Here is a 26,786-nt window from a genome sequence, read left to right on the forward strand (position 1 = left end):
GCGGGCGCCAGATGTTACACAAAGCATTTATTTCTCCCAGAAGGCTGAGAGCCAGGAGAATTCATCTCCTGCTGGGACCTCTGCCCCAAGCTTCTGGGGAAATAGTGAATTGGGCTCAACAGGCAAAGTAGCTACCTGATCCACTAATCAGATTCAAAACATGAAAATGCACTGGAGAGTGTATCCCTTCCTGTTCTTCTCCATGGTAGAGAGACCTAAAGATTAATAAAAACAGCTGTCCCTTCAAACTCAGAGGAGGTTTTCAAAAACAAGTATAAGCAAAAAATAAAGAGATAAAAGGAAAGTAAATCAAACCCCCAATACTCCTGAAAGTAAAACAGTCACATGGTAACTGATGTCTGGAAGAAGTTGAGGCAGAAAACACTGACAGAGTTCCAAGTGGCCGGCCACAAAAGTGCCTTAAGGAATCCATGACAGTGCTCTCCATTTCCAAGGCTGAGTAGCTATTCCCAGTAAGTTAACATTTTTTCTATTAAGAAGAAAACAAAACAAAACAAAAATAAAACCCACTCCAGAAAAAGGATCAAGAGAAGAGCACTGCAGAAAGTCAAGCAGCTGAGCATGGCAGATCACGAAGAGCCCGGGCTGAAGCTGGCCCAGGTAGATCCTCATTTTGATGCTGTCACTTGTCTTCCTCACCCAGATCTCACTGGCTCCTACAGAACTGATCATGCAGCTCAGTTTCTGGTTGTCCTTTGATTCCAGATGGATGGCCTGGCTTTTGTGGTACCATCTTTTGTCATAGCACAGTTTGCCATCTTCTATCGGAGCTTCAAACCTCTGGGCTGGAAGATTCCACGGGTGTCACAGGCAGGTGCTCAGGAGAGGATGGAGATGCTGGTCTCTTGGGTGACTTAAGCTTATTTAATGTTCTCAGATCCTCCATGATCTGTTCATCCGTTAACAAATACTTTAGCTGGGCTGGAGCAGGTTTCCTCCTCTTGTTTGGGATGGGGACGGAATCATTTGTTCGCCTCTGCAACTTTCTGGTCATGATAGGTTTCACCTCCATAGAATCTCCAGTGAGTTCATTGTCAGCTTTTCGTTTTCGATCATTTTCTTCTTTTCTTCTAGCTCAGCAATCAGGTTCTCTTTCAGCTCAACCTTCTTGTCTTTAAATTCTTTCACTGCTGCCTTCTTTTCTTTAACGTAATTTCGTTCCACTTGTTCAGTTTCCAGCTGGAGGAAGAGTTCTGCATTCCGTATCCTCTCTTTGTACCACTGATCTAGTTTTTTCATTCTTTTCTGATATTCCTGTAATGTACCTTCTTGTGGTTGTTGCAACTGCCTCTTGAGAGAAGCCAGTTTGTCCTGATACATCTGTTCCTTCATTTCTACATAGTCTTCTTCATCATGCTTTGCCAGGTCAGTTTCACTATCCTCAGTGTCTTCGTCCGACTCGCGGCCCGGACAGCTAAGCTTGTCCTCTGCGCTCTCCAGCTCTTCGTCCTCCTCTGGGTAGTACTTGGGGGCTGGCGGCGCTTCAGCCTGGGCCGAGGCCGGGGCCAGCAGCCCCGCGGCATTCATGTCGTCTCTAACCGCAGTTGAGCATGGTTAGAGACATGGTTAGGCCCAGGGACACCGCGGTCACCTGCCCTCGTTACTCGCTGTCTGCCTAGCAGCGTCCAACGGAGCCCCCAACTCGAGGAGCGGGAGTCACAGCGAACCCTTCCCGGTCTCTGCCGAGCTCCGCCCCCGCAACATTTTACTTTTTAATTTATTTTTATTTTTTTGGAGATAGAGTCTCACTCTGTCACCCAGGCTGGAGTGCAGTGGCATGACCTCAGCTCACTGCAACCTCCGCTTCCCGAGTTCAAGTGATTTTCATTCCTCAGCCTCTTGAGTAGCTGGTACTACATGTGCCACCATGTCTGTCTAAGTTTTTGTATTTTTAGTAGAGATGGGGTTTTACTAGGTTGGCCAGGCTGGACTCGAACTCTTGAGGTCAGGCAATTCACCCATCTTGACCTCCCAAAGTGCTGGGATTAGAGGCGTGAGCCACTGCGCCTAGCAGATAATTTTTTTTTTTTTTTTTTTTTTTTTTTTTTTTTTTTTTGAGAGGGAGTCTCACTCTGTCGCCCATGCTGGAGTGCAAAGGCGAGATCTCCTGAGCCGACATTCTTATGTAACTTTGTAATAAACCTGCATGATAGAAGTGATTTGTGAGTGTAGCTTTTCCCCCCTAGTGTAGTTAAGAGTTTTCAGCATTATAAACCTCTTACTGCTTAAACAATTTAAAAGAAATGGTGGTGTAACATGGGTAATTCTTTCAAGTGTTTGCTATTACAGATATTCCTTGATAGCCAGTTTTAGAATTTGTTAGACATTGCATTTGTCAAAAAAAAAAGTTCTTCCTTAATGCTTACCCTAACATGCTCTTGCTTAACTAGCTCCCTCTTGTACCAACGAATCCTATTTTTTGCTAGAGTGACCCACAATCCTTCTTGACCAGACTCCCTTTGATGGGGTTAAAATTCTTCCTTTTCCAGAAAGACTCAGTATGAGTATTTGCAAAGCTCTGAAGAGATGTAGTTAAACCTCATATATGCCTTAGATCAAGAAGTGGATATGTTGCCAAAAGAAATTAATTTCCATATAAAGCCAGGAAGACAGGCTGGGCTCATAAAAATAACCAGAATATGTTTCCAAAAGACTCAGTGGGCAAAGAAATCCGTATTTCCAAATCAATACTTTCCAAAGCTCATAGAGAAAAATAAATAATGTTTTTAGGGTAACATGGTTTTCTAAATGTACTACTTACGATTGAGGTCTGTAAGCAGTCCCCAGTAGTGCTTCACGAAATTCCTTTTGTGTGTTCCCACCAGCTTTACTCTAAACGCCTAGTGCGCAGTAATCCTTTCTTCTCTAGTTTTATCAAGAGAGACACATGGGTAGAAAATTCCCTCTTTGACATTTTTTTCTTCATTGGAAAGATCTACTTCTCAATAGTGGGTGAATAATTTGAACAGACCATTTTCCCACCCCAACCCAGTGGGTTGATCTCTAAAATACTAAGCTACAATTCCCTGTTGGGCACTCTATTGAAAAAATATGCAGAAAAAAGCCATCCATGTGTACCAAATAGAAAAATTGAAAGTATATGTCCTCATCTAGGCTAAAATTTGATTGGCCTTTTTAGTAGATTGTTAGTGAAGACAGAGGCTCTTGGAGGTGGCATGTGTGAATGTAAGTGTGTGTACCTGTGCATGTGTGTAATATTTTTCATGCTATGCATTAATTTTGACTAATGATTTCTTGGAGTTGCTATAATTCCTTTCTCCTACTCATGGAAAATAATTGGACTCTTTGTTCATTTGACTGTTTAGTCTCAGAAAATGAGCCAGGGAGGGGTAGAGAAGTAACTCAGAAGGAATTTACAAAAGTGAGCAGAAGAAATTTAATTTTAGCTTTGAAATTTAGCAGAACTCAACCCACCCTGCACGTCGCAAGTTAAGAGGAGCGACTCTTGCCCCAGGTACAAGTGTGTTCCCTACAGGGGAAGCCATGTTGGGGATGTAATGAGCTAGAAGAAGTCGCACATAGATGACAACAGGAAACAGCATATTTGATGAGTCTTTGGCTGGACTTTTCTGCAATCAGGTGAAGACAAAATGATTCTCTAAGAACCAAGTATGGTATCACTCAAGCTTTGCTATCTTGTCTTCTTTGCCTGTTTTCAGTACTTATTTTAACATACGTTTCCTATAAAATTGTCTGTCTACATGATTCTAGTTTTAGCATTTTATTCCCTCCTACTTGCTTATGCCTCTGCCCCAGCTCAGTCATTCCTTCTAATAGTGCCCTTATTATTCCCTCTTCCCCTGCTTCTTTTCCTACCTTGTTTCTCTCTCTCCACGTCTTTCAAACAGGTCTAATCCTAAGCAAACTTGTGAAATTTCAACCTCTCAGTCCTTTAGACCTGAATTGTCTCCTCTCTTCAATGGTTTCATTTTTCTTTTCTTTTCTTTTCTTTCTTTCTTTCTTTCTTTCTTTCTTTCTTTCTTTCTTTCTTTCTTTCTTTCTTTCTTTCTTTCTTTCTTTCTTTCTTTCTTTCTTTCTTTCTTTCTTTCTTTTTCTTCTCTTCTTCTTCTTCTTCTTCTTCTTCTTCTTCTTCTTCTTCTTCTTCTTCTTCTTCTCCTTCTCCTTCTCCTTCTCCTTCTCCTTCTCCTTCTCCTTCTCCTTCTCCTCCTTCTCCTTCTCCTTCTCCTTCTCCTTCTCCTTCTCCTGCTGACAGCGTCTTGCTCTATCATACAGGCTGGAATGCAATGGCACGATCTCGGTTCACTGCAATCTCCACCTCCCAGGTTCAAGCGATTCTCCTGCTTCAGCCTCCCGAGTAGCTGGTACTACAGGTACCCGTCACCATGCCTGGCTAATTTTTGTATTTTTAGTAGAGATAGGGGTTCACCATGTAGGCCAGAATGGTCTCAATCTCTTGACCTCATGATTCACCGGCCTCGGCCTCCCAAAGTGCTGGTATTACAGGTGTGAGCCACCACACCCGGCCCGGTTCCACTTTTCTATTCCTCAGTGTTATTGTTATTACTTTCTTTCCACGAAAATAAAACCTTTTTTATTTTAATTTTTTTTTGCAATTTATTTGCTCCAAATATTACTTTCCTAGGACAAATCTCAGTTTAATAGCTACCAAAGTGTCTAGATAAAGGTATGAAACACCGAAGTGAAATTTCTGGACTGGCTAAGGTTCTGGAGACTTCCATGTGTCTTCCTCTATCCTTCGTATAATTTCTTGAAACAGTGGGGACATAGCTGTGAGAAGCATTTACTTCCTCTTTCAGGGTCTTGGAGAGGTCAGACCCTTCTGAGAGGAAGAAAGTGTCTGGGTGACAAATATTGGAGCTGGGTCTCGGGAAGCAGCAAAGCTGGACCAGAAGTCCAGGCAGACCCAAAGAGCAGGGGAGGTCTGGCTGCTGGAACAAGGTGCTTTGTTTAGCTCTGCAAAGACCTGGGCCCAAGGATAGAGTTCTCAAATTGGGGAAATGGCTAATAACAGCCAGTATCTGCTGGGATTCAGGTGCCGTTGTCTAAAAAGTCAAGATTTAGGATGTTAACCCAGAAAATTGACAGTTGTTGGCCAGGTGTTGTGAATATCTCAGCAGTTTTGGGGCTGTGATCAGAGAAAGATTGTTCTGGCCACACTCAGTGCCCCTAGACACTCTGCAGAGACCCTAGCTCATAGCTGGCCTTCAAAACTCACCTCAATATCCCCATTCCAGAAGGCTGTCCCTGACTACTCAATCGGGAGTGCAGTGCCCATCCTAATGCTTCCATAGAAACTTATCTGTGAGAGCTTTCATCAAACCGACTTGTGGTGGCCTTTTCATCTGACTTTCTTCCTAGGCCATTCTGGCACAAGGGCACAGACTGTGGACTTAAACTGTGTCCAGTGTGCTGATCACATGCCTGACCCAGAGTGGATGCTTAGCAAATGTTTGTTGAATGAATGAATACAAGAATGATGTCCTTTAGGATGGCAGACAAAGGAAAACTTGAGCCACTGCAACACTAGACCTCAGAAGAAAGTTCTGCTACCAAAACGGAAAAATGTGTTTTTGAACTCAAATTGTGTTTGATGGCCTTCTTACTATTAATGGAGATCAACAGGTTGTAGAGAGCTGCATTATCAGCAGATGGGAAGTAAAGGAGAAGCAAGAAGCTGACTCATTCCCTTGAGCTGGCAGAGTATACAATACACCCCAGACAATGGCGAGAAACCATCCATCCGCCCATGGAAATCAGTGAAACAAAAGGAGCCTGGGTGGACACCTTCGCTTCCCTCCCGTGCTTACTCTGGCTCTCCATCTATTTGTATTCACCAAGGCTCTATATTTTGGGACTTTTGTGCTGGGCTCCTCTCCGTCTCTTTGGGATAATAAAACCAGAAAAGAAATACTGGGACAGGTTCTGGCGTGTGCAGTTCTGTGTGAGCCATGGGAGTGCATGGGGCATTTGGAAATGTACAGAAGTTGAATGCAAAGTGTGAAGAGTTGGATTGGAAAGGGAGTAGGTTGGGACAGGTGACTTCTGCTTTTCTTTTAAGTCTTTCTATATTTGAATTTCTAAAATTACCTGCATAAATTACTTCGATAAACTAATAAAAATACTTATTTTTCAAGACAACTAAGAGTCAGATGGAGATAGCAGTCTTGGGGCATGCAGGGCAGTAGGAGGGAGTGAGTGAATAATAATCGCACTTTGGAAAGAGGTTGTTTTCATGCCTGGTTTGGCTCCTTTATGAGGCTACTGCTGCTCTGGCAAGATGAGCTGGGCCCCGTGTGAAAGGAACGTTTGCTCAGGATTCCTGGATTTAGTTCTTCACATTCCAACCTCTCTGCTCCACATCTCAATCATTGCCCCGGTCTCTTAACTCTATTAGCTGCCAGCCCTGTGGCCCATTTACCTTCTTCGTGATTTGTGCACTTAGCTTCTGAGTTCAACTTCCTTTCTAGTGACATTTCGTTTCTTGTCCTAGATCCTAAAGTATTCATGGTCAGTGTCTAAAGTAATAGCCTTCCTGACTTGACTTGTCCCCAGGTTATCTGTTCCAGATGCTTCCCTGAGGGGATGCTCTCTCCTGGTTTGTCTCAGTTCTTGGAGAAGTACCTATACAGCCAAAAGGATCTACAAAAGGCCTGAAAAGAGTCGACAACAAGCAGTAAAACCAGGGCAGAACCCTTGCAGTCATACCAACATTCCTTTCGAGACCCGACTCATCCTCTTCCTGGTTGGGTCATCTTATATAAGTCACAGAGACTTTCTGAGGCTTGATTTCTTTATCTGCACATGGAAGATACTAATAGTATTTATCCCTTAATAAAAGTTCAATATCTGTTTGTCTAGAGTCAGAAAGAAAAAAAAGTTCAAAATCCCCACTGTAGCAGAAGTGTAAAGTTAGTTACACTGTTCTCAAATATGCAACGACAACAAAGTGTGGCTCCTTTTTTTTTTATACTTGGTCTGTGTTCAGCAAAGATCGTCCTCACTCAACCACTCCCTCCCCAAGGGTGACAAGTACAGTTTCAGTCTCACCAGAATTTTATTCAATTTTATAAAGAAAATCATGTCTTTAGGTAAATTTTTTATCTCTTTTAGATAAAGTGCTCGGTCTTTCAGGTTTTTGCTCACTCTGTTTCTCTTCAAGATGACATCTGAATGTGAGGCTTAAGCGACTTCAGCAGGACAGAGGAGATTGGGAGCTCTTGGCATCCTTTTGACATTGTTGGTTTCTGCTGTGTCATAGCTAGTCTGGGCTGCTCCCTGGACTCACGACCACTGGGAGGGACTGGTGCAATTTTGGGGTGTTCTGCTGGTATCTGAACTGAAGCCTGTAACGGGTGTAATGCATGGACCATTCTTATCCTTGCTGACATGACCTTACCTTGTTAGTGCTGCAGAGGTCCAGTGTGACTTTCCTTGCTCTTTTTTTTTTTTTTTTTTTCTGAGACAGAGTCACTTCATCACCCAGGCTGGAGCGCAGTGGTGCCATTTACTTTGACCTCCGCCTTCTGGGTTCAAGTGATTTTCGTGCCTCAGCCTCCTGAGTAGCTGGGATTACAGGCATGTGCCACCATGCTAGGCTAATTTTTTTTTTGTATTTTTAATAGAGATGGGGTTTCACCATGTTGACTAGGCTGGTCTCAAACTCCTGACCTCAAGTGATCCACCCCACTTGGCCTCTCAAAGTGCTGAGATTACAGGCATGAGTCACCATGCTAGCCTCTCCTGGCTCTTTGAACAGAAAGTCTGCCCTGCAATGTAGACCCCAGTATGATTAGCAGTTGGTTCTGAGTCAGTTGAGCCCTGATTTGTGGTATTTGCAAACTTCTGTGGTGTAAACATTCCCGCCTTGGCATTTCAAGGTACCAGTGTGGTGTCACCAAATGTGAAGTTGGAAAAAGATCTGTCTTACAGATAGAATAGATGCATATAAGCTCAAGAACATAGATAATATGTAAAATGTAGTCTAATAACTATGGAGCGACAATTTTGAATATTGTCTTTATTTTTAATAGAATTAATTTAGATGTAAGTTGAAATATCTTTGTTTTTAATTACTGCTGTGTTTAACAACTGGCTTGCAAATTTTCTTATAATTTAATAGGCAGGGCTCTGACCCAGCGACCCATCTCTGGCTCACTACTAACAGGTCATCTCATCTTCTTTGTCAAGACATCTTCTATCAAGCTCCTAATCAGGCCCTCAATTAAGTTCCACGTTCTCTTTTGGGGCAGATTGGGAGCATGAAGTTTAGACCCACGCTTTGCTAACCACAGGCTGACACAGAGGCAACAAGAGACACAATATGCTCTCAGCTACTAAAAAGGAAGTGGAGCAGGAGCTCTTCTGCCCATGCCATTAACCTTGACTCATATAATTCACTTCCCCCTGGTGGAATCTGTCGAATAGTCAGAATGTCAAATTCCCCTAGACTCTTGAAAAAACTCACTCAATGGTCAATTCACAAAAGCCCATTTCACCAAATGAGAAATTCACTAAATTTAGTTTCTTTTTGTTTTAGTTGACCAGTTTTCCTAATAGCATTTTAAAGAAGAATGTCAAATTTGGTCTCCTGCAGCAGTCAACTGTGTGGCCCTTTCTCTCACCAGAGTTTCAGTCACTTTCTTCTCCACTTCGCAGGTTCCACAGCCTAACCTGTTTCTTAGAACTACTTAGTAGTTGTAGGAGAGAATGTGATTGCTCTAGGTCTTCCACTAGATGCTCTTCATTCTTCATTTGGTTTGGTTTTGTTAAAGTAGACAAATAAAAATAGAGAATGGCTGTCAAAAATAACAAGCCCAAGGGAGTTCTGGAGATTAACATCAGCACCAAACATTGCTCACAGCACTGGTCTCTGTTTATAGAGCAATCTCTAGTCTCTTTACTCATCTAGGTGTTTTACAATGTTGGACTCAAGTATCTGGGCTTGCAGGTATTGAGAAACTACTGAAGGCATAAATAGAGGAATGACAAGTTTGGATCTGCTTTAGACACTGAATTATGGTAGTAATATGTGAAAAGGACCAGAAAAGGGAATTTGTAAGCAGAGAATCCAGTTAAGAGTTCGTTAGAACCCCCGTGAGAGATAACAGTCTGAACTCCAGTAATGGAGGTGATGGAATGATAAGAGCTTTTTTCTGGCTACCCTAACTTAGAGGACTCCCCCTTTACTCTCTAACACTGTGCCCTATTTGTGGAAATGTATACATTTATATTTATATGCCTACTTATCATCTGCTCTCTCACTAGACTGTAAGCTCCCTGAAGGCAAGGTTTGGATGTTTCATTTCCCAAAGTATTCTCATCACCCAGCACAGTGTCTGGTACATAGCACATGCTCCACAAACACCTGGGAAAGAAAGTGGAATTGAGAAGAAAGAAAAGATATTCACCAGTGGGAGCAGGTTAGTTACGTTTTATAGTAAGGGAAAGATGCTCACGGAGAAGGAGGAGTGAAAAGGCAGAGGCGAGATAATAAAAGATGGCACAGACTCCAGGATAAGCAGGAGTAAACAGGATAAGGACAAAAGCAGCAGAATTAGCTTTGCCTAGAAGAAGGGCTCCTCTTCTTCTGACACGGGAGGAAAGGAAGAATGGATGTGTATGGAGGTTGATTGGATTTTAGGGTATAAAATTGATGTTCTATGTTTCCTGGAGATGTGGTAGGCACAGTTATCAACTGAGAGAAAGAGAGAAAAGGAAGAGAAAGAGAAATAGGAAGAGGAAAGAAAGGGAGGAGGAGGAGGAAAAGAGGAAGAGGAATTAAAATTTAAGAGGGTGGTGAGAGTTTAACAAAAATTATTCCAAGGAAGGGAATAAGTTGACCAAATACCTAATAAGGTGACCAAAATACCTAATAAGGTGACCAAAATACCTAAAAAGATTTCTCCAAAAGGGACCAGCTGAGGAATAGTGTGACCAAATTAGCTTATCTCCAAATCTCATAAGTGAGTGACAGGGAAGTGGAACAAGAAGATGGGAGGGTTGACTGTAATGGAGATTCGCAGGAGGCCATCTCTCCTCCAGTTAATGTGTCTCACTGCAACAAAGGGGAAGATTTCAGGACTCCTGGGATGGGTTTAGATGAATCATTCATCTCTCCAGCTGTTAAGAGTTTTGAATGTGTTAGATAGGACATAGACATCAAAAACTGTCCCTCAGTGGTCTGCTTCTCTAGAGAAGGTCTCACCAAGGGGTTGAAGCTTGACTTATCCTGCTGTGTCCTAGATCTGTAAGGTAACCCTGTCCTTTACTACAACTTTGTCTAGCAAGAGAGCAGTGTCTATCTTAAAAATCTTACTGATATCCAAATATCTTCAGTACTTAGTACTTTAGTACTAAATATCTTTAGTACTTAGATGACTGCCTTCTATATGAGGAAGTACATAAATGAAGACTTTGATAGACCTGGGTTTGATTCCTTCCTCTGGTATGGAGAAGTTTTGTGATCTTAAATAAATTAGATAACCTTTTCAAGCGTTCATTGTTCAGAGTAAAATGGGGGAAGTCACTGGAACAGTAGAAGGATTAAATGAGATAATATATGTAATTTATCCAGCAAAATGCATAACACCAAGTAGACATTCAATAAAGATTTTGTCACCTCCCTACTTCTTTCTCTCCTTTCATCCCCCTTATATAATCAGTTTTCTGTGTAGAGTGCAAGATTCCTCATGACAGAAATGGCATCTTAGTCATTAAAAGATAACTTTTCTCTTTTTTTTTTTTTTTTTTTTGAGGCAGAGTCTCACTCTGTCACCCAGGCTGGAGTGCAATGGCATGATCTCGGCTCACTGCAACCTCTGCCTGCCGGGTTGAAGCAATTCTCCTGCCTCAGCCTTCTGAGTAGTTGGGATTACAGGTGCCTGCCACCACGCCTGGCTCATTTTTGTATTTTTAGTAGAGATGGGCTTTTACCATGTTGGCCAGGCTGGTCTCGAACTCCTGACCTCAGGGAATCCACCGGCCTTGGTCTCCCAAAGTGCTGGGATTACAGGCTTAAGCCACTGCACCCAGCCAACTTTTATCCTTTTATTTATTTCTTTTTAGATGGAGTCTCACTCTGTCATCCAGACTGGAGTGCAGTGGCACAATCTCGACTCACTGCAACATCTGCCTCCCAGATTCAAGCAATTCTCCTGCCTCAGCCTTCCGAGTAGCTGGGATTACAGGCAGCCGCCACCACACTTGGCTTATTTTGTATTGTTAGTAGAAACGGGGTTTATCTTTGTTGGTCAGGCTGACCTTGAACTCCCAACATCAGGTGATCCACCTGCCTTGGCCTCCCAAAGTGCCGGGATTACAGGTGTGAGCCACTGCACCTGGCCACTTTTATCTTTTTAAAAGTAATACACACCCTTGTTAGTTAAAGATTTCAAATAAGAAAAAATAAGCAGCTGCCTCATTCCTCCCTACATGGAGAAAATTATGTCTAATTTTTTTTTTTTTTTTTTTTTTTTTTTGAGACGGAGTCTCGCGCTGTCACCCAGGCTGGAGTGCAGTGGCCGGATCTCAGCTCACTGCAAGCTCCGGGTTCACGCCATTCTCCTGCCTCCGCCTCCCGAGTAGCTGGGACTACAGGCGTCCGCCACCTCGGCTGGCTAGTTTTTTGTATTTTTTAGTAGAGACGGGGTTTCACCGTGTTAACCAGGATGGTCTCGATCTCCTGACCTCGTGATCCGCCCGTCTCGGCCTCCCAAAGTGCTGGGATTACAGGCTTGAGCCACCAGGCCCGGCCAGTTATGTCTAATTCTTAACAGCTTGGGATTTTAATTATTCTGGTGTCATTATCTAAATTTGCCTAAAAGTATGTGATATAGTTTGGGTATTTGTCCCCACCCAAATCTCATGTTTAATGGTAACCCCCAATACTGGAGATGGGGCCTGGTGGGAGGTGTTTGGGTCATGAGGGCAGATTCTTCATGGTTTGGTGGTGACTTGGTGACTGTGAGTTCTCGTGATATCTGGTCATTTAAAAGTGTGTGGCACTTCCCTTCCCCACTCATACTTAGGTGGGGAGTTATGCTCTACCTCTTTATCCACATAAATTATTTGAAATTCTCCTGCATGGGAGATTTTTCTCTTTTCTCTCCTTTATTTATTTATTCAATTATTTATTTATAACAGCAGGTATTCATAAATATTTATTTTATACTCTGGGTTATAATCTAATACTACTTTATTTATTTTGTTGCTGGAATTATTCCAGCTTTGACCATTAGGGTTTTTTTAAGTTGGCTCCTTTGACCTTTTTGAATACCTTCAACATTATGGGTTTATTTATTTATTTATTTGGGAGCATTATTTTTTACTTTCTGGCACTATAAAATACTTCAGTCTTACCTTGTATGTTTCCTTTCCCAATCCTAGAATCAGACATTTCTCCAAGAAGACCTAGTTCCTTTTACTAGGAAATTGTATTAGAAACCAAGATCTGAGCACTAGATGTGTTTGTCACTAGCAGAACATTGTTGCATCTAGGACCTCTCAGCTGGCAGAGCAAGCAATAGATGTGTACACACCAACTCATATATACATATATCTCTTAATATTTGTGTATGTAACATTGGTATTGATATTAAGCAAAACATGAGTTCAGATGGATGTTTTCAGCTCTAATATATTACACAAATTATTCTAGGTGCTTCTTTTTCTTATATGTAAACTCACACTCCAAGAGTGAGAATCCTGGCTCATAGCATCCCACATCCACTTACTTGATTGTTCATTTCCAATATACATGTATCATGACATCTAAATTGTTAACTGGTGCCCTCATGAGAATAACTTTATCAACTAGAGTTCAGTGCTTGTGTAATTTCTTTTACCTTTAGTCTTACAGACTCCAGGCTGGGCGCGGTGGTTCTCCCCTGTAATCCCAGCACTGTGGGAGGCTGAAGTGGGCAGATCACGAGGTCAGGAGTTCGAGATCCGTCTGGCCAATATGGTGAAACCCCGTCTCTACTAAAAAATACAAAAATTAGCCAAGTGTGATGGTGTGTTCCTGTAATCCCAGCTACTTGGGAGGCTGAAGCAGGAGAATCGCTGGAACCCAGGAGGCAGAGGTTGCAGTGAGCTGAGATCGCACCACTGCACTACAGCCTGGGCAACAGAGTGAGACTCCATCTCAAAAAAAAAAAAAAAAAAAGGTCTTGCAGACTCCATACATTTCCAATATAATTTCAGTCAGTATCCCACCCCTTCTTTCAGTGAGGTTGTTTCACACATTTATAACAGATTGTTTTGTCACATTCCACATTCATCCTGGGATCCCTCAATCTTACAATTATTTTGCTCTCTGAATGTATTATATTTTATACCATCTTATTCTTTTTTCATAAATGCTACTTAGTTGTTAGCAATCTGTACAAATGAAAATCCTCTCTCTGGGGATGTTAATGAGAATTTTTGTGAAGCCTTCTCTCTGTTTAGTCACTTTTCTCTAAGTGTTTTATTTAGTTTTTTCTTGCCTATATGTTCCACGTTAGAAATTTTCATCAGATTCTGGTACTCTTTGTCTGACTGTCCGTGATTCAGGGTGTGGAAATCCAATTTCTGATTGGAATTTTCAAGGGTATGGGTGGGTCTTGTTAAGGCTGAGTTTCCTTGTAGGACAATTTGGCTGGGCTACTATTGGGGAACTCCTAATATTGTATCAAGTCTTTCCACTTCTGCTGATTCTCTAGAGATACCTTCTAATCTTATGTCTGCTAGGAATCTGGTAGCCCACACATTTTCGGACTGGCACTCACACCCTCAATTATGACGTGGGTTCCCTCTCAGTTGAGTCTCTGTTTAAACTTTCTAGTCTTATGCAATTGTGTTGAAAGGGAATTGACTCAGTGGCATGAATAGAATCCAGGGAGAGGGATTGTTTTTTAGTTTTATTTCATTTATTACTTTATTTTTATATAGAGATGGGATCTCGCTATGTTGCCCAGACTGATCTCAAAATCCTGAGCTTAAGCAACCCTCCTGCTTCAGCCTCCCAAAGCACTGGAATTGACGGTGTGAGCCACCATCCCCAGCTTCCAATTGCTTTTCTTAAATCTTCCAGCCAATTTTTCTTATTTTGGTTCCCCATCCCCCTTAATCTCCCATTCCAGAGGTATCTGATACTGCTGATTTCTGAGACTTTTGGTGAGTTCGAAGTGAAGGTTAGGTCAGTTTTCAGCTTTCCTCATTTTCTTCTTGGGTCTGCAAGGCTCTTTAGTAAACAATCATATGACTGCTTTCCTGACTTCCCAAATTTTGTGCTGTTATATTATCTTCATTTATTTTTGGGTATATGTCTTTAAAAGCATATCTATATCTGTCTGTTTATCTGTCCCTTTACAGTGATTTTATAGAGGTTTCTGGTGGGAGCAAAGTTAGATTCTTCCATCGAACCTACTGCCCATCTTTTTCCAAATCCAGTTTACAAATTTTTATCTCCTTGATATAATTTTAATGACTTTGGGAGGAAGAAGAAATATATATATACACACACACACACACACACACATACATACACACACACATACACATCTTTATATTGGAATCGCTGAAGGCATGGGTGGGTCTTGCTAAGGCTGGGTGGGTCTTATTAAGGTATATGTGTATATATATATATATATGTACGTAGGTAGCTGGTATATAGACATAGATATTTGTATGCTAGATCTAGTCATATTATTCATTTTCACAGTCTTTTTGTTTTTTTGTTTTGTTTTGTTTTGTTTTTTAGATGGAGTCTTGCTCTACCCAGGTTGGAGTGCAGTGGCATGATCTCGGCTCACTGCAAACTCTGCCTCCCAGATTCAAGCAATTTTCCCGCCTCAGCCTCCTGAGCAGCTGGGACTACAGGTGCCTGCCACCATGCCCAACTAATTTTTGTATTTTTAGTAGAGACTGAGTTTCACCATATTGGTTAGACTGGTCTCGAACTCCTGACCTCAGGTGATCCATCTGCCTCAGTCTCTTAAAGTGCTGGGATTACAGGCATAAGTCACCATGCCCAGCCCATTTTCATAGTCTTAAAATGCATTCTGGATACCAACTACTCAATAAATATTAGTTAAAATATATAGAAATCAGAAAATCTTCATTATGTTGTGCCTTAAGATTGATTGAGGGCCGGGCGCGGTGGCTCAAGCCTGTAATCCCAGCACTTTGGGAGGCCGAGACGGGCGGATCACGAGGTCAGGAGATCGAGACCATCCTGGCTAACACAGTGAAACCCCGTCTCTACTAAAAATACAAAAACTTAGCCGGGTGAGGTGGCAGGCGCCTGTAGTCCCAGCTACTCGGGAGGCTGAGGCAGGAGAATGGCGTGAACCCGGGAGGCGGAGCTTGCAGTGAGCTGAGATCCGGCCACTGCACTCCAGCCTGGGTGACAGAGCGAGACTCCGTCTCAAAAAAAAAAAAAAAAGATTGATTGAACACTCATAGTATACTAAAGATATTATGTACCATGACCCAAATGTAACTGTCTCTCTTGTGACTTTCTGCTTTTCCAACTAAATTAAGAACATAGAGAATCTTTATAAATAGTACCTTTGTTTTCACTTCTAAATAAGCCTCCAGGGATGCGCAGCCAGATGCATTTATTATGACATGTAAATCAGCAGTATTAAAATTGATATTAGCTGTTACCACTTGGAGTATTAGAAGAGAGGGGTTCAGCTGGGGTCCCTGCCTGTGCCAATATGGTTCTGTTTTAACAGATGAAGACATTAATAATTAACTTCATCAGTGAGTACACATTCATGCAGCATTGGTCCTCCATTCTAAATGTGTTTGGCTAATGTTGATTATGAGGCTGAATGTCCTTAGACAAATGCTTTTGCTTTGGTATATGATGAGTTAAACAGGATTAAAACTGCCTACCTGCCTCTTATAAAATGTAGCTTTCTATGTTATTTAAATATAAATTGTTCATGTGGTAACATAAAGCTAGATGAACAAATAGGTTTCATTTCTGGGCTCTATTACTTCCAAAGTATAAGACTCTTGTTTAATCCTCTTAGCTTCTCCAATGATCTGACTACTCATTTATACAACTGAGTTGCTATCACTCACACTGGCTCACTAATAGTGGAGATAATACCTACCTGTGTTGAAGTCAGGATAAAGCGAGTTTATGAAGAATAAATCCTGTTAGGCACCTTCCTTTTAGTTTGTAAAGTATTATACAAATATAAAGGAACATTATTTTGAAATAATTTTTAACACTATATTAAGGCAGGACATATTGGACTAAAAGGTCTACTGTTAACAATCTATTAAAAAAAAAAAAAAAAAAGCAGAAGCCGCAACTCCTGAGTCCTTTGCCTCTTGAGTAGTTTGTGGATTACGAACAATGCACTGATTAGATCTTATGGAGTACTGGTTCTACTTCTAAACATTCTGGCTTTTCTTTTGCTTTCTATTGAAGAACAGGAAATAGTTGAGATCTAGACATAATGTAGGTTCTAATCTTCCAAACTCTCTATTTTCCTTGGCTTCTTTCTTGACCTGAAGTTAAATGGAAGTTTCAAGATCTCACTATTCATCTCATTAAATTATTTTGTAAACAATAAAATCAAGTTTAGGAGGTTGGTCTATATTTGTCTGCCTAACATTCAAACAGCCCCATGGTGCCAGCATTTTTTCTTATAGAAATCTCTATAATGCCAAGGGGCCTTGGTCATCCTAGCAAAATGTCATTCGTTGCTTTGTAGAAGACAACCTGAGCCTGTGCTTTGGTGGTTGTTCTGGGCTTGGATTCCTGACATTGAAAAGGTTTAACACATACCATCGGTGGCAGTCAATTGGAAAACAGACAGACACAAAGCCATTCTCAAGGATTCTTCCTTTATTTCTGAAATACCTTGTGACCACTGGAAAGGGGGTTGATCCTTTCCTTTTGTTTCTTTTAGTATGTTCACAGTGATGTAGAAAAGGAAAGAGAGACCATTGCCTTCAGAGGGTTTTTTCTTTTCTTTTTCTTTTCTTCCACATGAAAGACTTCATTGTTCTACCTCAAGTTTACTGCAAGCCCTGGGGAAAGTAGCAAAAGATCAAGAAAGAGAGAATGATTACTGATGCACTTGCAGAGTGGCAGGCTCTTGCTACACAGAAATACAACGACCTGTGAAAGTGGATCCCTGTTATATTTTAACAGTCTAATGGGGCTTGCTTTATCATTAGTGCCATTAGGACTGCTTGTACTGATTTAATCAGGAATGGAGCCTTTAAGCTGACTTTATATACCCACAATGCAACAGTTAGTTGGCAGCTGTGATTAGATTTAATTAGTGTAAGTGGAAAATGCAGCACTTTTTTCACCTCTTTTCCTACCCGATCTCCTACCTACAGTGTTATTTCTGGAACTTTTTCTCAGAGAAGTGTTTTTGCTCCCCACTCCCCTTCCTCATTTCTTAGTTCTGGGAAATAAAGATGCAAATAAACACGTGAAGTCAAATGAGACTATGCACTTGGATACTCAGTATTGGTTCTTGCATGTTTTTCTTGTTTTGATTTTTTTTTTTCTTGGTTTTTGTTTTTGTATTCCTAAAGCACATGTAATCTGTGGTGCCTTTGTGGAGTTGTATGTTGACAATATTTCCCGAATTAGGAATTTCAACATGTGAGATTGTGACTATAAATCTGCAAAGAGGCTTAGGAGAAAAAACAAGGTATAATAGAGCCAGGGCTGGTGGTAGTGGTGGTGGTGGTGGTTGTGTAGCGACCAGGAAAAGCTATTAATTAATTTGTTAGTGTGCTATTATGAAGAACAGTGAATTATTAATTTAAGTAAGACTGCACTGTCTTTTTCTTTTTGCCAGAGTCTTGCTCTGTAGCCCAGGCTGAAGTGCAATGGCACGATCTCGACTCACTGCGACGTCTGCCTCCTGGGTTCAAACGATTCTCCTGCCTCAGCCTCCTGAGTAGCTGGGATTACAGGCAACTGCCACCACGCCTGGCTAAATTTTCTATTTTTAGTAGAGACGGGGTTTCACTATGTTGGCCAGGCTGGTCTCGGACTCCTGACCTCAGGTGATCCACACGCCTTGGCCTCCCAAAGTGCTGGGATTACAAGTGTGAGCTACCGCGCGTGGCTGCATTGTCTTAAGACTCTGTAATTACACACTTGATAAAAATCCAAAGTGAATGGTAAAAATCTGGAGCTGTTTTGTGGGAATTTGACATGACTCTCATTTACTGGTGAGAGGCTGTGCTGGATTCATAGATTTGGGAACCCCTAGCAAGTGATAGCAAAAATTCCGAGAGGGAATGAAGTCATGTAGAATAGGTGATGAGGAAGAACAATGGGTCAGGTCTGGAACTCTGTGGGATCCCAATATTTAATGATAAAATGAAGGAAAAATATATGTGAGGGAACAAAATCAAAAAGGGTTGAAAATAAACCAATGGAATATATGGAAATTTTGGAGTAAATATTTACAAGTTCATGTAGATCAATTACCCAAGTGACCCCCAAGGCAGTACCAGTCTGATCCTTCTGGGGTGGGGTGAGGATTTCCAGCAAGAAGGGAGCAGTGATGCTCCTCCTCAGGGGATGTTAGGCACCCACCACTCCTCTTTGGTGGAAGTAATTTTGAAATGTAGGGCTTAAAAGTAGTTCATTATTGGCCAGGAGAGTTGGCTCACGCCTGTAATCCCAGCACTTTAGGAGGCCGAAGTGGGTAATTATGAGGTCAATAGATCGAGACCATCCTGGCCAACATAGTGAAACCCTGTCTCTACTAAAAATACAAAAATTTGCTGGGTGTGGTGGTACATGCCTGTAGTCCCAGCCACTTGGGAGGCTGAGACAGGATAATCGCCTGAACCTGGGAGGTGGAGGTTGCAGTGAGCCGTGATCACACTACTGCACTCCAGTTTGGCGACAGAGCTAAACTCCCTGTCAAAAAAAAAAGTATTTCATTATTGTCAGAAGGCTGAGGCCCAAGTTGAAAGTGGAGTTAATACTTGTACACATTACTGATGCCAAATTAATTTTTTAGTAGATATGTTTCCAGTAGAAAGAAAATAGATAAGAAAAATAAACCAATAGGAGAATATGGAATCTGGTTCTAATTCTCCAGTTCCATTTTTAGACTTTTATTGCATTATATTTTGACCCATTTTTATAAATATACATGAGTACACGCACACAAGCCTTGTACTTTTTGCAAAGTAAATATTACAATTTCTGATCTATTTCTATGGTAGATATTTTTGTTGGTGTTACATGAGAATAGAGTGGTTACCAATGACCTTAGTCATCTTGGCAAAATATCCGGAAAAGTCAGCTGCAAGTTTGGTTTCTTGTTTATTTTTTCGGTCTTTATAGTATTTCAGTCATTTTTTTTCTCTCAAGCTATTTTCTAGTTTCTGACCAATGCCCAAATGTGAGTCCCTATGAATTTAATGGGCCATGTATATAGAAAAAAATTAGTTCTGAGTTTTCATTTTTTGGAAGAGACTTATATAAAGCTAACATTGAAATGAAAAACAAACTAGTCTTTTTTTTTTTGCATAAAAACTTCAAAGTAAAACATTTCTAATTTTTTATTTAGGTAATAAAAATGTTAGTCTCAGATGAGAGAAATTCTTCTTTGCACTGCGCTTGAAAACAGTCAAGGGAAAAGAGAAAATTAGGTACTTCAAGTCACTTTATCCAGTAGTGGCAGAATGGAATTCGCCAGTGTAGGAAGGAACATTGAACAGAGAGCATGAAATCTGTTCCTTTCCTTACTAATGAAGTAATCTTGGGAAGGTATTCTAACTCTTGGGGTCTACATTTTCTCATTTGTTAAATGATTGGGTTATACTAGCTATTTTTGTTATTGTTCCTTCCAGTTCCTGTGTCGTGCAATTCCAAATAAGATTCATTACTTGGCATCCAATAATCTATACCATAGATGCTCAGTTAATCAACATCCATTTAACCAATCCACTCGGGTAACCCACGCTCTCCATTCTCTCTGTAAAACTTTGACAGTGCTTTTTGCAGAAAGCTAGCAGCCAGATGATTATTCTAGTACATTCATCCATTCCTTCCCCTATTGGTTGAGTTTTATGTCTACCAAGAGTCAGCTGAGTTTGTTCCCAAATCTGTTTATCTCAGTTATATTTATTATTGAAATTACATAATTTGTTAAATAGTGTAAAAGCCAAAGTAATATAAGTGTGAGAAAAAAAAAGAGCTGTTTCTATGAGAAACTAATGCTTTGGATGAGTCTATAAGCATGTAATATAATCAGGTGTGAAGAAGACATCATAAAAAGCTAGAAAATACTGATAAATATCTAGAGAAGTCTATTTTTATATTTCTTCACAGTTGACCTTATTTTCTTATTCCACTTTAAAGAAACTGAAACTGGAGATCAAAGATGATGCTTTTATGCGAGAAAGCAATAGAACTCCAATCAAACTGTAAGAAAGTGTTCTACAACAAAAGATTGATGAACGAATGCAGATAGAAATAATTGATGCCAAAATATATTATTCAGCTATACATGTAAAATTTCCTTACTTTTCTCACGTAAACTTTTTTTGGATTAACCAACTAACTGCCAATCCTGATTGTATTTGATTACAGGGAATTTAATTTGTCATATTGAAATCAGGGCCAGGCTGACATTTCCTTTGTTCTCTTAATATAGTTTTAATAGGATATAATATACTAATGAATAGTGTGCAAAACAGTTTTTTTAAAACCAGGCATTTAAGGTATAAATATTTCAAAGCTGATTGTATATTATAGGGTAGTAGTATCATTTTCTGGGTCTGAATCTTGCCTTCTGTTCTTACAAATTACTTTGTATCTTCAAGATATGGTTTCTAGCATTGAGACATTACCATAATAATACTAACTCTTGGAGTTAAGAGGATTAACTGTTAATATACATAAAGTGCAGCATCTGGCATATTGTAGAAACTAAAAATATGATATGATACTTATTCTTATCTCTTAAAGAAGGTTTCAAGTGCTTCTACTTTCCAATTGATTTTTAATACAGTGATGGGCTCTGGAATTTGCTGGATAAAAAAGAGTGAACTTTGTGCACCTTTTGAGGGTAGCTTATGCAAACTTGAGAGAACAACAGGACGGCTGAGACCACGTAATTAGATTTCACGGTGGCCAGAGGTCAAAACTGAGCAGCAAGCAGAACCTTCAGTTAAGGGTCAGCGATCAAGCACAGGCAGAGATCAGTATTCGGAGTGGAGCTCCCAAGTGCCCTTATGTGTAAAGCACTGTTGCTGAGGTCAATAAGCTATGCAGCCTGATTACTGCAGGCGTGATCTACACTTGTTCTTCTATAGCTTACTCTCCACTCTCCACACAGCAGCAAGATTGAGCTAATTGGAGACTAAAGTAGCCATGTCACTCCTGTACTCAAAACCATACAAAGTCTTCTCATTTCGCTCAGAGTAAAAACCAAAGTTCTTACAGTGAATGGCCTGCAAGGCTCTACAATGATCTGGGGCTCTGAGTTACTTCTCTGCTGTCATTTCTTATTATTCACTCTCCTCCAGCCGCACTAGTCTCCTTAATACTTTTTTTTTTTTTTTTTTTGAGACGGAGTCTTGCTCTGTTGCCCAGGCTGGAGTGCAGTGGCACCCTCTTGGCTCACTGCAACCTCCGTCTCCTGGGTTCAAGTGATTCTCCTGCCTCAGCCTCCCATGTAGCTGGGATTACAGGTGCCTGCCACCATGCTCGGCTAATTTTTTGTATTTTTAGTAGAGATGGGGTTTTACCATGTTGGCCAGGCTGGTCTCTAACTCCTGACCTCGCCCACCTCAGCCTCCCAAAGTGCTGGGATTATAGGTGTGAGCCACTGTGCCTGGCCTTCTTAATATTCTTTAAAAATAAGTCCTGGCTCACGCCTGTAATCTCAGCACTCTGGGAGCCTGAGGCAGGCAAATCACCTGAGGTCAGCAGTTCGAGACCAGCCTGACCAACACAGTGAAACCCCATCTCTACTAAAAATACAAAAATTAGCCGAGCATGGTGGCACACACCTGTAATCCCAGCTACTTGGGAGGCTGAGACAGGAGAATCACTTGAACCCAGGAGGCAGAGGTGCAGTGAGCCTAGATTGTACCACTGCACTCCAGCCTGGATGACAGTGAGACTGTATATAGCTCTCTTTATGTAAAAATAATAAGAATAAGAATAAATATAAGTCCTGCACTCTCTGGTCCTGTGACCTTGGTTGTTCTTTTTGCCGGAAGTCTCCGTTGCCCACAGCTGCTTGTCTGGCTTCTGTTCCCTCACCCTTTCAGGTCTTTGCTAAAATCTCACTTTCCCTTGACCACAACTTACACCCCCACATTCTCCTGTACTCTGCTCCTTTTCTTTTTATATTATATAGCTTATTTATTAATTATGTTTATTTTTTTCTTATCTGCCTTTCTTTGTAATTTCTATGATGGCAGGGATCTTTATCTGTTTTGTTCACTTATGCATCCCAAGTGCTTAGAACAGTTCTTGGCATGTCATTAAATATTGATTGAATGAAGGAATGAACAAGTGAATGCATTTCAGGCATCGCCTGAAAACAGTTCAAGACATTCCTTGCCAGGGGCTTAGCAAATGGCAAAACCATCAATCTCTGGGGATTTATTGAGAAGAGCAATGATCTTGTTAGACTGAAATGGCTCTCTGATTTCAATCACAGTTCGAAAATCTCCCTTTTCCCTAAGTCCCATTACTTTCTCAATTTTATAGCCTCAGATTCAGAGGTTTACTCAGGCAAAGAGAATCAGAGAACTGTGAATAAGGCCCAGATGATCCAGATAATAAACATATCTTTGCCTCAATTTTGTGACGTGTGGGCAAATAGCTATTAAGGAGTTTTCCCCCTTTCCTTCATTACTTGTCTCTAGTTTGGTTTAATGATTACCTAATGATTCAGCAGTTTATGACCTTTCATTTTAACTCTTGCAGTTTCTGACCCTCTCATGGTGCATTTATTTTTGGTATTGAAGATTTATTAACTCCCTCCCTTCTCCTTTTTACCTAATTGCAATTTAAATGATTCCAGTTTTCATAGGATGCAATATATAGTTCTCTTTATATATAACATAATAATTATACAATAATATTAGTTATAAAATCATTTAGATCTAATGAGCATGTTACTATCTGCCAAGTTCTGATTTAGGAGCTTCAGACATATTTTCATTAATCTTCAGTCCTGCCTTACAGCGGAGATTTTGAACTCAGAAAATTTACTTTGTTCTTTTCAGTAAGTATGTGGTATTTTGGCTGGCCCCATCAGAATCCCCGGAAGTGTTTGGTGACAGATCCCTGAATCCCAATCCCAGGAAACCTACAGACAATCAACATTTTAACTTACTTCCAAAGTAAAGCCTGTAAGCACTCAAGTTTGAGAACCACTGGATAAGTATTGAGGTAGACTATATCTTAGAACACACTGACAAGGGAACAATACAGTGTGCCAGTAGCACACTGTAGTCATTACTAGGTAGATTTTTACCTATTACAGGTGAAGTTAACTCTCTTTCTGAAAGCCATATTCTGCTTCTCCTGCCCCTGTAGTGTTTGACATATATGTTATCACCTACAAAAACAAACAAGATTCATCTTGAAGTTTCCAGCCAGAAGATATTGGTCAAGGAGACTTTTGTTCTTTTACAGGCCGAATTATGTCTTTAAGTCATTCCTTTGACTCTATGTCAAATTAATTTTGTAAGGAATAAAGGACTAGGCTGGGGGCAGAGGCTCATTCCTGTAATCCCAGCACTTTGGGAGGCCAAGGCAGGTGGATCACCTGAGGTCAGGAGCTCGAGACCAGCCTGATCAACATGGAGAAACCCCATTTCTACTAAAAATACAAAATTAACCGGTCATGGTGGTGCATGCCTGTAATCCCAGTTACTCAGGAGACTGAGGGAGGAGAATTGCTTGAACTCGGGAGGCAGAGGTTGTGGTGAGCCGAGAACGTGCCATTGCACTCTAGCCTGGGCAACAAGAGTGAAACTGTCTCAAAAAAGAAAAAGGGCCTGGAGCGGTGGCTCACGCCTGTAATCCCAGCACTTTAGGAGGCCGAGGCGGGCGAATTACAAGGTCAGGAGATTGAGACCATCCTGGCTAACACGGTAAAACCCCGTCTCTACTAAAGAATACAAAAAATTAGCCGGGCGTAGTGGCGGGCGCCTATAGTCCCAGCTACTTGGGAGGCTGAGGCAGGAGAATGGCGTGAACCTGTGAGGCGTAGCTTACAGTGAGCCGAGATTGTGCCACTGCACTCCAGCCTGGGTGACAGAGCGACACTCCGTCTCAAAAAAAAAAAAAAAAAAAGAAAGAAAGAAAAAGAAAAAGAAATAAGGGATTGACTCATTTGGTCAATGCATCTGGGGACAGAAAGTAAAGCAAGTGTCTGAAAAAATAAAGTATAAAAATATGCATCAATAAACGGACTAGCTTTTCCAAATTTTCTTACTTATTCAAATAGAAGAAAACAGTATGACTCAAAAGTCAGATAAGTTAAATTTCATAGGCCCATATCACCATAGTCAAATCAGATAGGGGAAGTAAACCAATTGTCTAGATGAGGAATCGGCAAACTCTGGCTCACAAGTCAAATCCTTCTGACTACCTATTTTCATAAATAAAGTTTTATTGAAACACAGCCATGCACATTATCTATGGAATGAATGAATGATGATATTTCTTAGTTGGACTCTCCACAAAGGAAATTAATTCAGAATCCAAAGTCATGGGAAATGTTAAGTAATTGTTAACCTGTAACCCCACTCCCAGAACTACTCCATGGGCCGTAAAACACGCATTCACCTACTCTGCAGGGAGACAGAAGACAGGCTTTTTATGGAGAGACATTCATTTCAAGTGGAGGACATGCTCACCAGGGTGTGAAGAAGACCATTCATTGATGTGTGGAGAAAAGTATTATAATTTATGGCTTTACATTAATATGTAGAGAGAAGAAATTAAGCTTTACTAATATTTAATACACAGATTGGCAGTAGTCTGTGAACCCAACCCCAAAGAATTGGCTATAGAGTTCTCTCTTGCTTGATTTCGTTGTGTTAACACATACTGAAGTTTGCATGTACCTAGTTAAGTGGATTTAGGGATTTCATTACTGACTTCACAGAATAGACAAATGGATATAAAAGATTCCTGCAAAAGTGTCTAACATTGAAGATAATAGTAAATGCACTGCTTGATAATGAAAAAAAGTGGCAGAGTTGAAAGTTCCCTTAATCCTATGGAACTAGTTCTTCAGCAGCCAAAGAGGTAAAAGATGAATGTATACATTCTAATGAAATTTGAAATGATCAAGAGAATTATGAAATATGGATTTATTTCCTCTATCATTGTAGACCTCACCCTACTTGAATACTGTGTCGACTTTAAACAAAAACTTTTGCATAATTGGAGGATTACATTAAAAAATAAGTACCATGATTTCGTAGGCAAGATAATGAGGTCCTTTTTTTTTTTTAAATCACATCCTTGTATCATTAGGAATTAATTTTTTGTTATGACAATCATTAACATTAAGTCCAGAAATAATAAACATAATGCCAGAGTGAATGACAAAGATTTTAAAACATAATTAAGTAATTAAATTATACTGTTTACACATTTTAGCAGTCTTCATGATTTTTAAAAGTGAAAAGAGAAAGATGTCTTTGTAAATTAATAAGATAGAAGTAAAACAAACCACTAGGTGATCTTGACTTCCTCCTTTAAAAATGTCTATTTTGGAACAGAAAACCAAACGCTGCATGTTCTCACTTATAAATGGGAGCTAAGTGATAAAAACTCATGAACACAAAAAAGGAAACAACAGACACTGGGGTCTACTTGAGAGGGAGGGTGGGAGGAAGGAGAGGAGCAGAAAAGACAACTGCTGGGTACTGGACTTAATATCTGGGCGATGAAATAATGTGTACAACAAACCCCCATGGCACGTGTTTATATATGTAACAAGCCTTTATATGTATCCTCAAACCTGAAATAAAAACTTAAAAATTGTCTATTTGTATATTTTTATCTATATTATATGCCAGTCTAATAGTACATGCATATACTATCATATACTAGGACACACATGTATATACTATGTATAGTACGTGTGTGTGTATATATATGTGTGTGTATATTGAAAGTGTACGCTTAAATTTTGTTTTACTTATAGGTGGATAGGTCAAAAAATTTAGAAGCCACTGATTTAGACAATGATATATGGATTCAACCTTCCTACTGGGATATCTTGGATTTATTGCTGCCTGACCTTTCCTTTGACTGAACTCCCCTTGACCCGCTGAAGTCCTGGGCAGAGTGACACAAATCACCATTACTCCTCTACATGCACCTCTGTAGCCGTGCGTATTGCATACCGGCACAAACTTGCTTGTATATTTACATTTTCCACATTCATATTGTTTATCCTTATTTCTGGCTATTTAAATACTAAAGCTATTATTGACTAAATTTGCTTTGTGCGGTATCTTCCATAGCCATCTAGCTAACTAACACTCTTGCTACTGTCTATTTGCTTTTGTTCTGGGGGAAATCATTGTATGCTTACAGATCTCACTGATTGTTATTGATTCTTACACATATAATGGGTGCACTTTGCAGATGCTCGGTATGTTTGGAGAGGGCACAGTTTTCCTGGTGTCGAAGGAGGATTGATGTTAATGATATTGACTTTGTTTACTTTATGTCAGAGCAAGAAGTGAATTCTTTTAAGAAAAAATTCTATTCTGCCCCAACA

General features: G+C 40.4%; 2 protein-coding genes across 2 annotated transcripts in view; one reads left to right on the forward strand and one right to left on the reverse strand.

Moving 5' to 3' along the window:
* Window positions 1–1,548, reverse strand: part of LOC126937315 (sin3 histone deacetylase corepressor complex component SDS3-like) — a 70,654-nt gene extending 69,106 nt beyond the window's left edge. The window contains 3 exon segments of the mRNA XM_050760709.1: window positions 532–810; window positions 812–1,053; window positions 1,056–1,548. Coding sequence (XP_050616666.1) covers window positions 532–810; window positions 812–1,053; window positions 1,056–1,548 — 1,014 coding nt within the window.
* ANXA1 (annexin A1) overlaps window positions 1–26,786 on the forward strand; it is an 897,109-nt gene that overhangs the window by 158,493 nt on the left and 711,830 nt on the right. The gene's annotated exons all lie outside the window — the stretch shown is intronic.

The sequence above is a fragment of the Macaca thibetana genome, chromosome 15, assembly GCF_024542745.1.
Source record: "Macaca thibetana thibetana isolate TM-01 chromosome 15, ASM2454274v1, whole genome shotgun sequence".
Taxonomy (NCBI): domain Eukaryota; kingdom Metazoa; phylum Chordata; class Mammalia; order Primates; family Cercopithecidae; genus Macaca; species Macaca thibetana.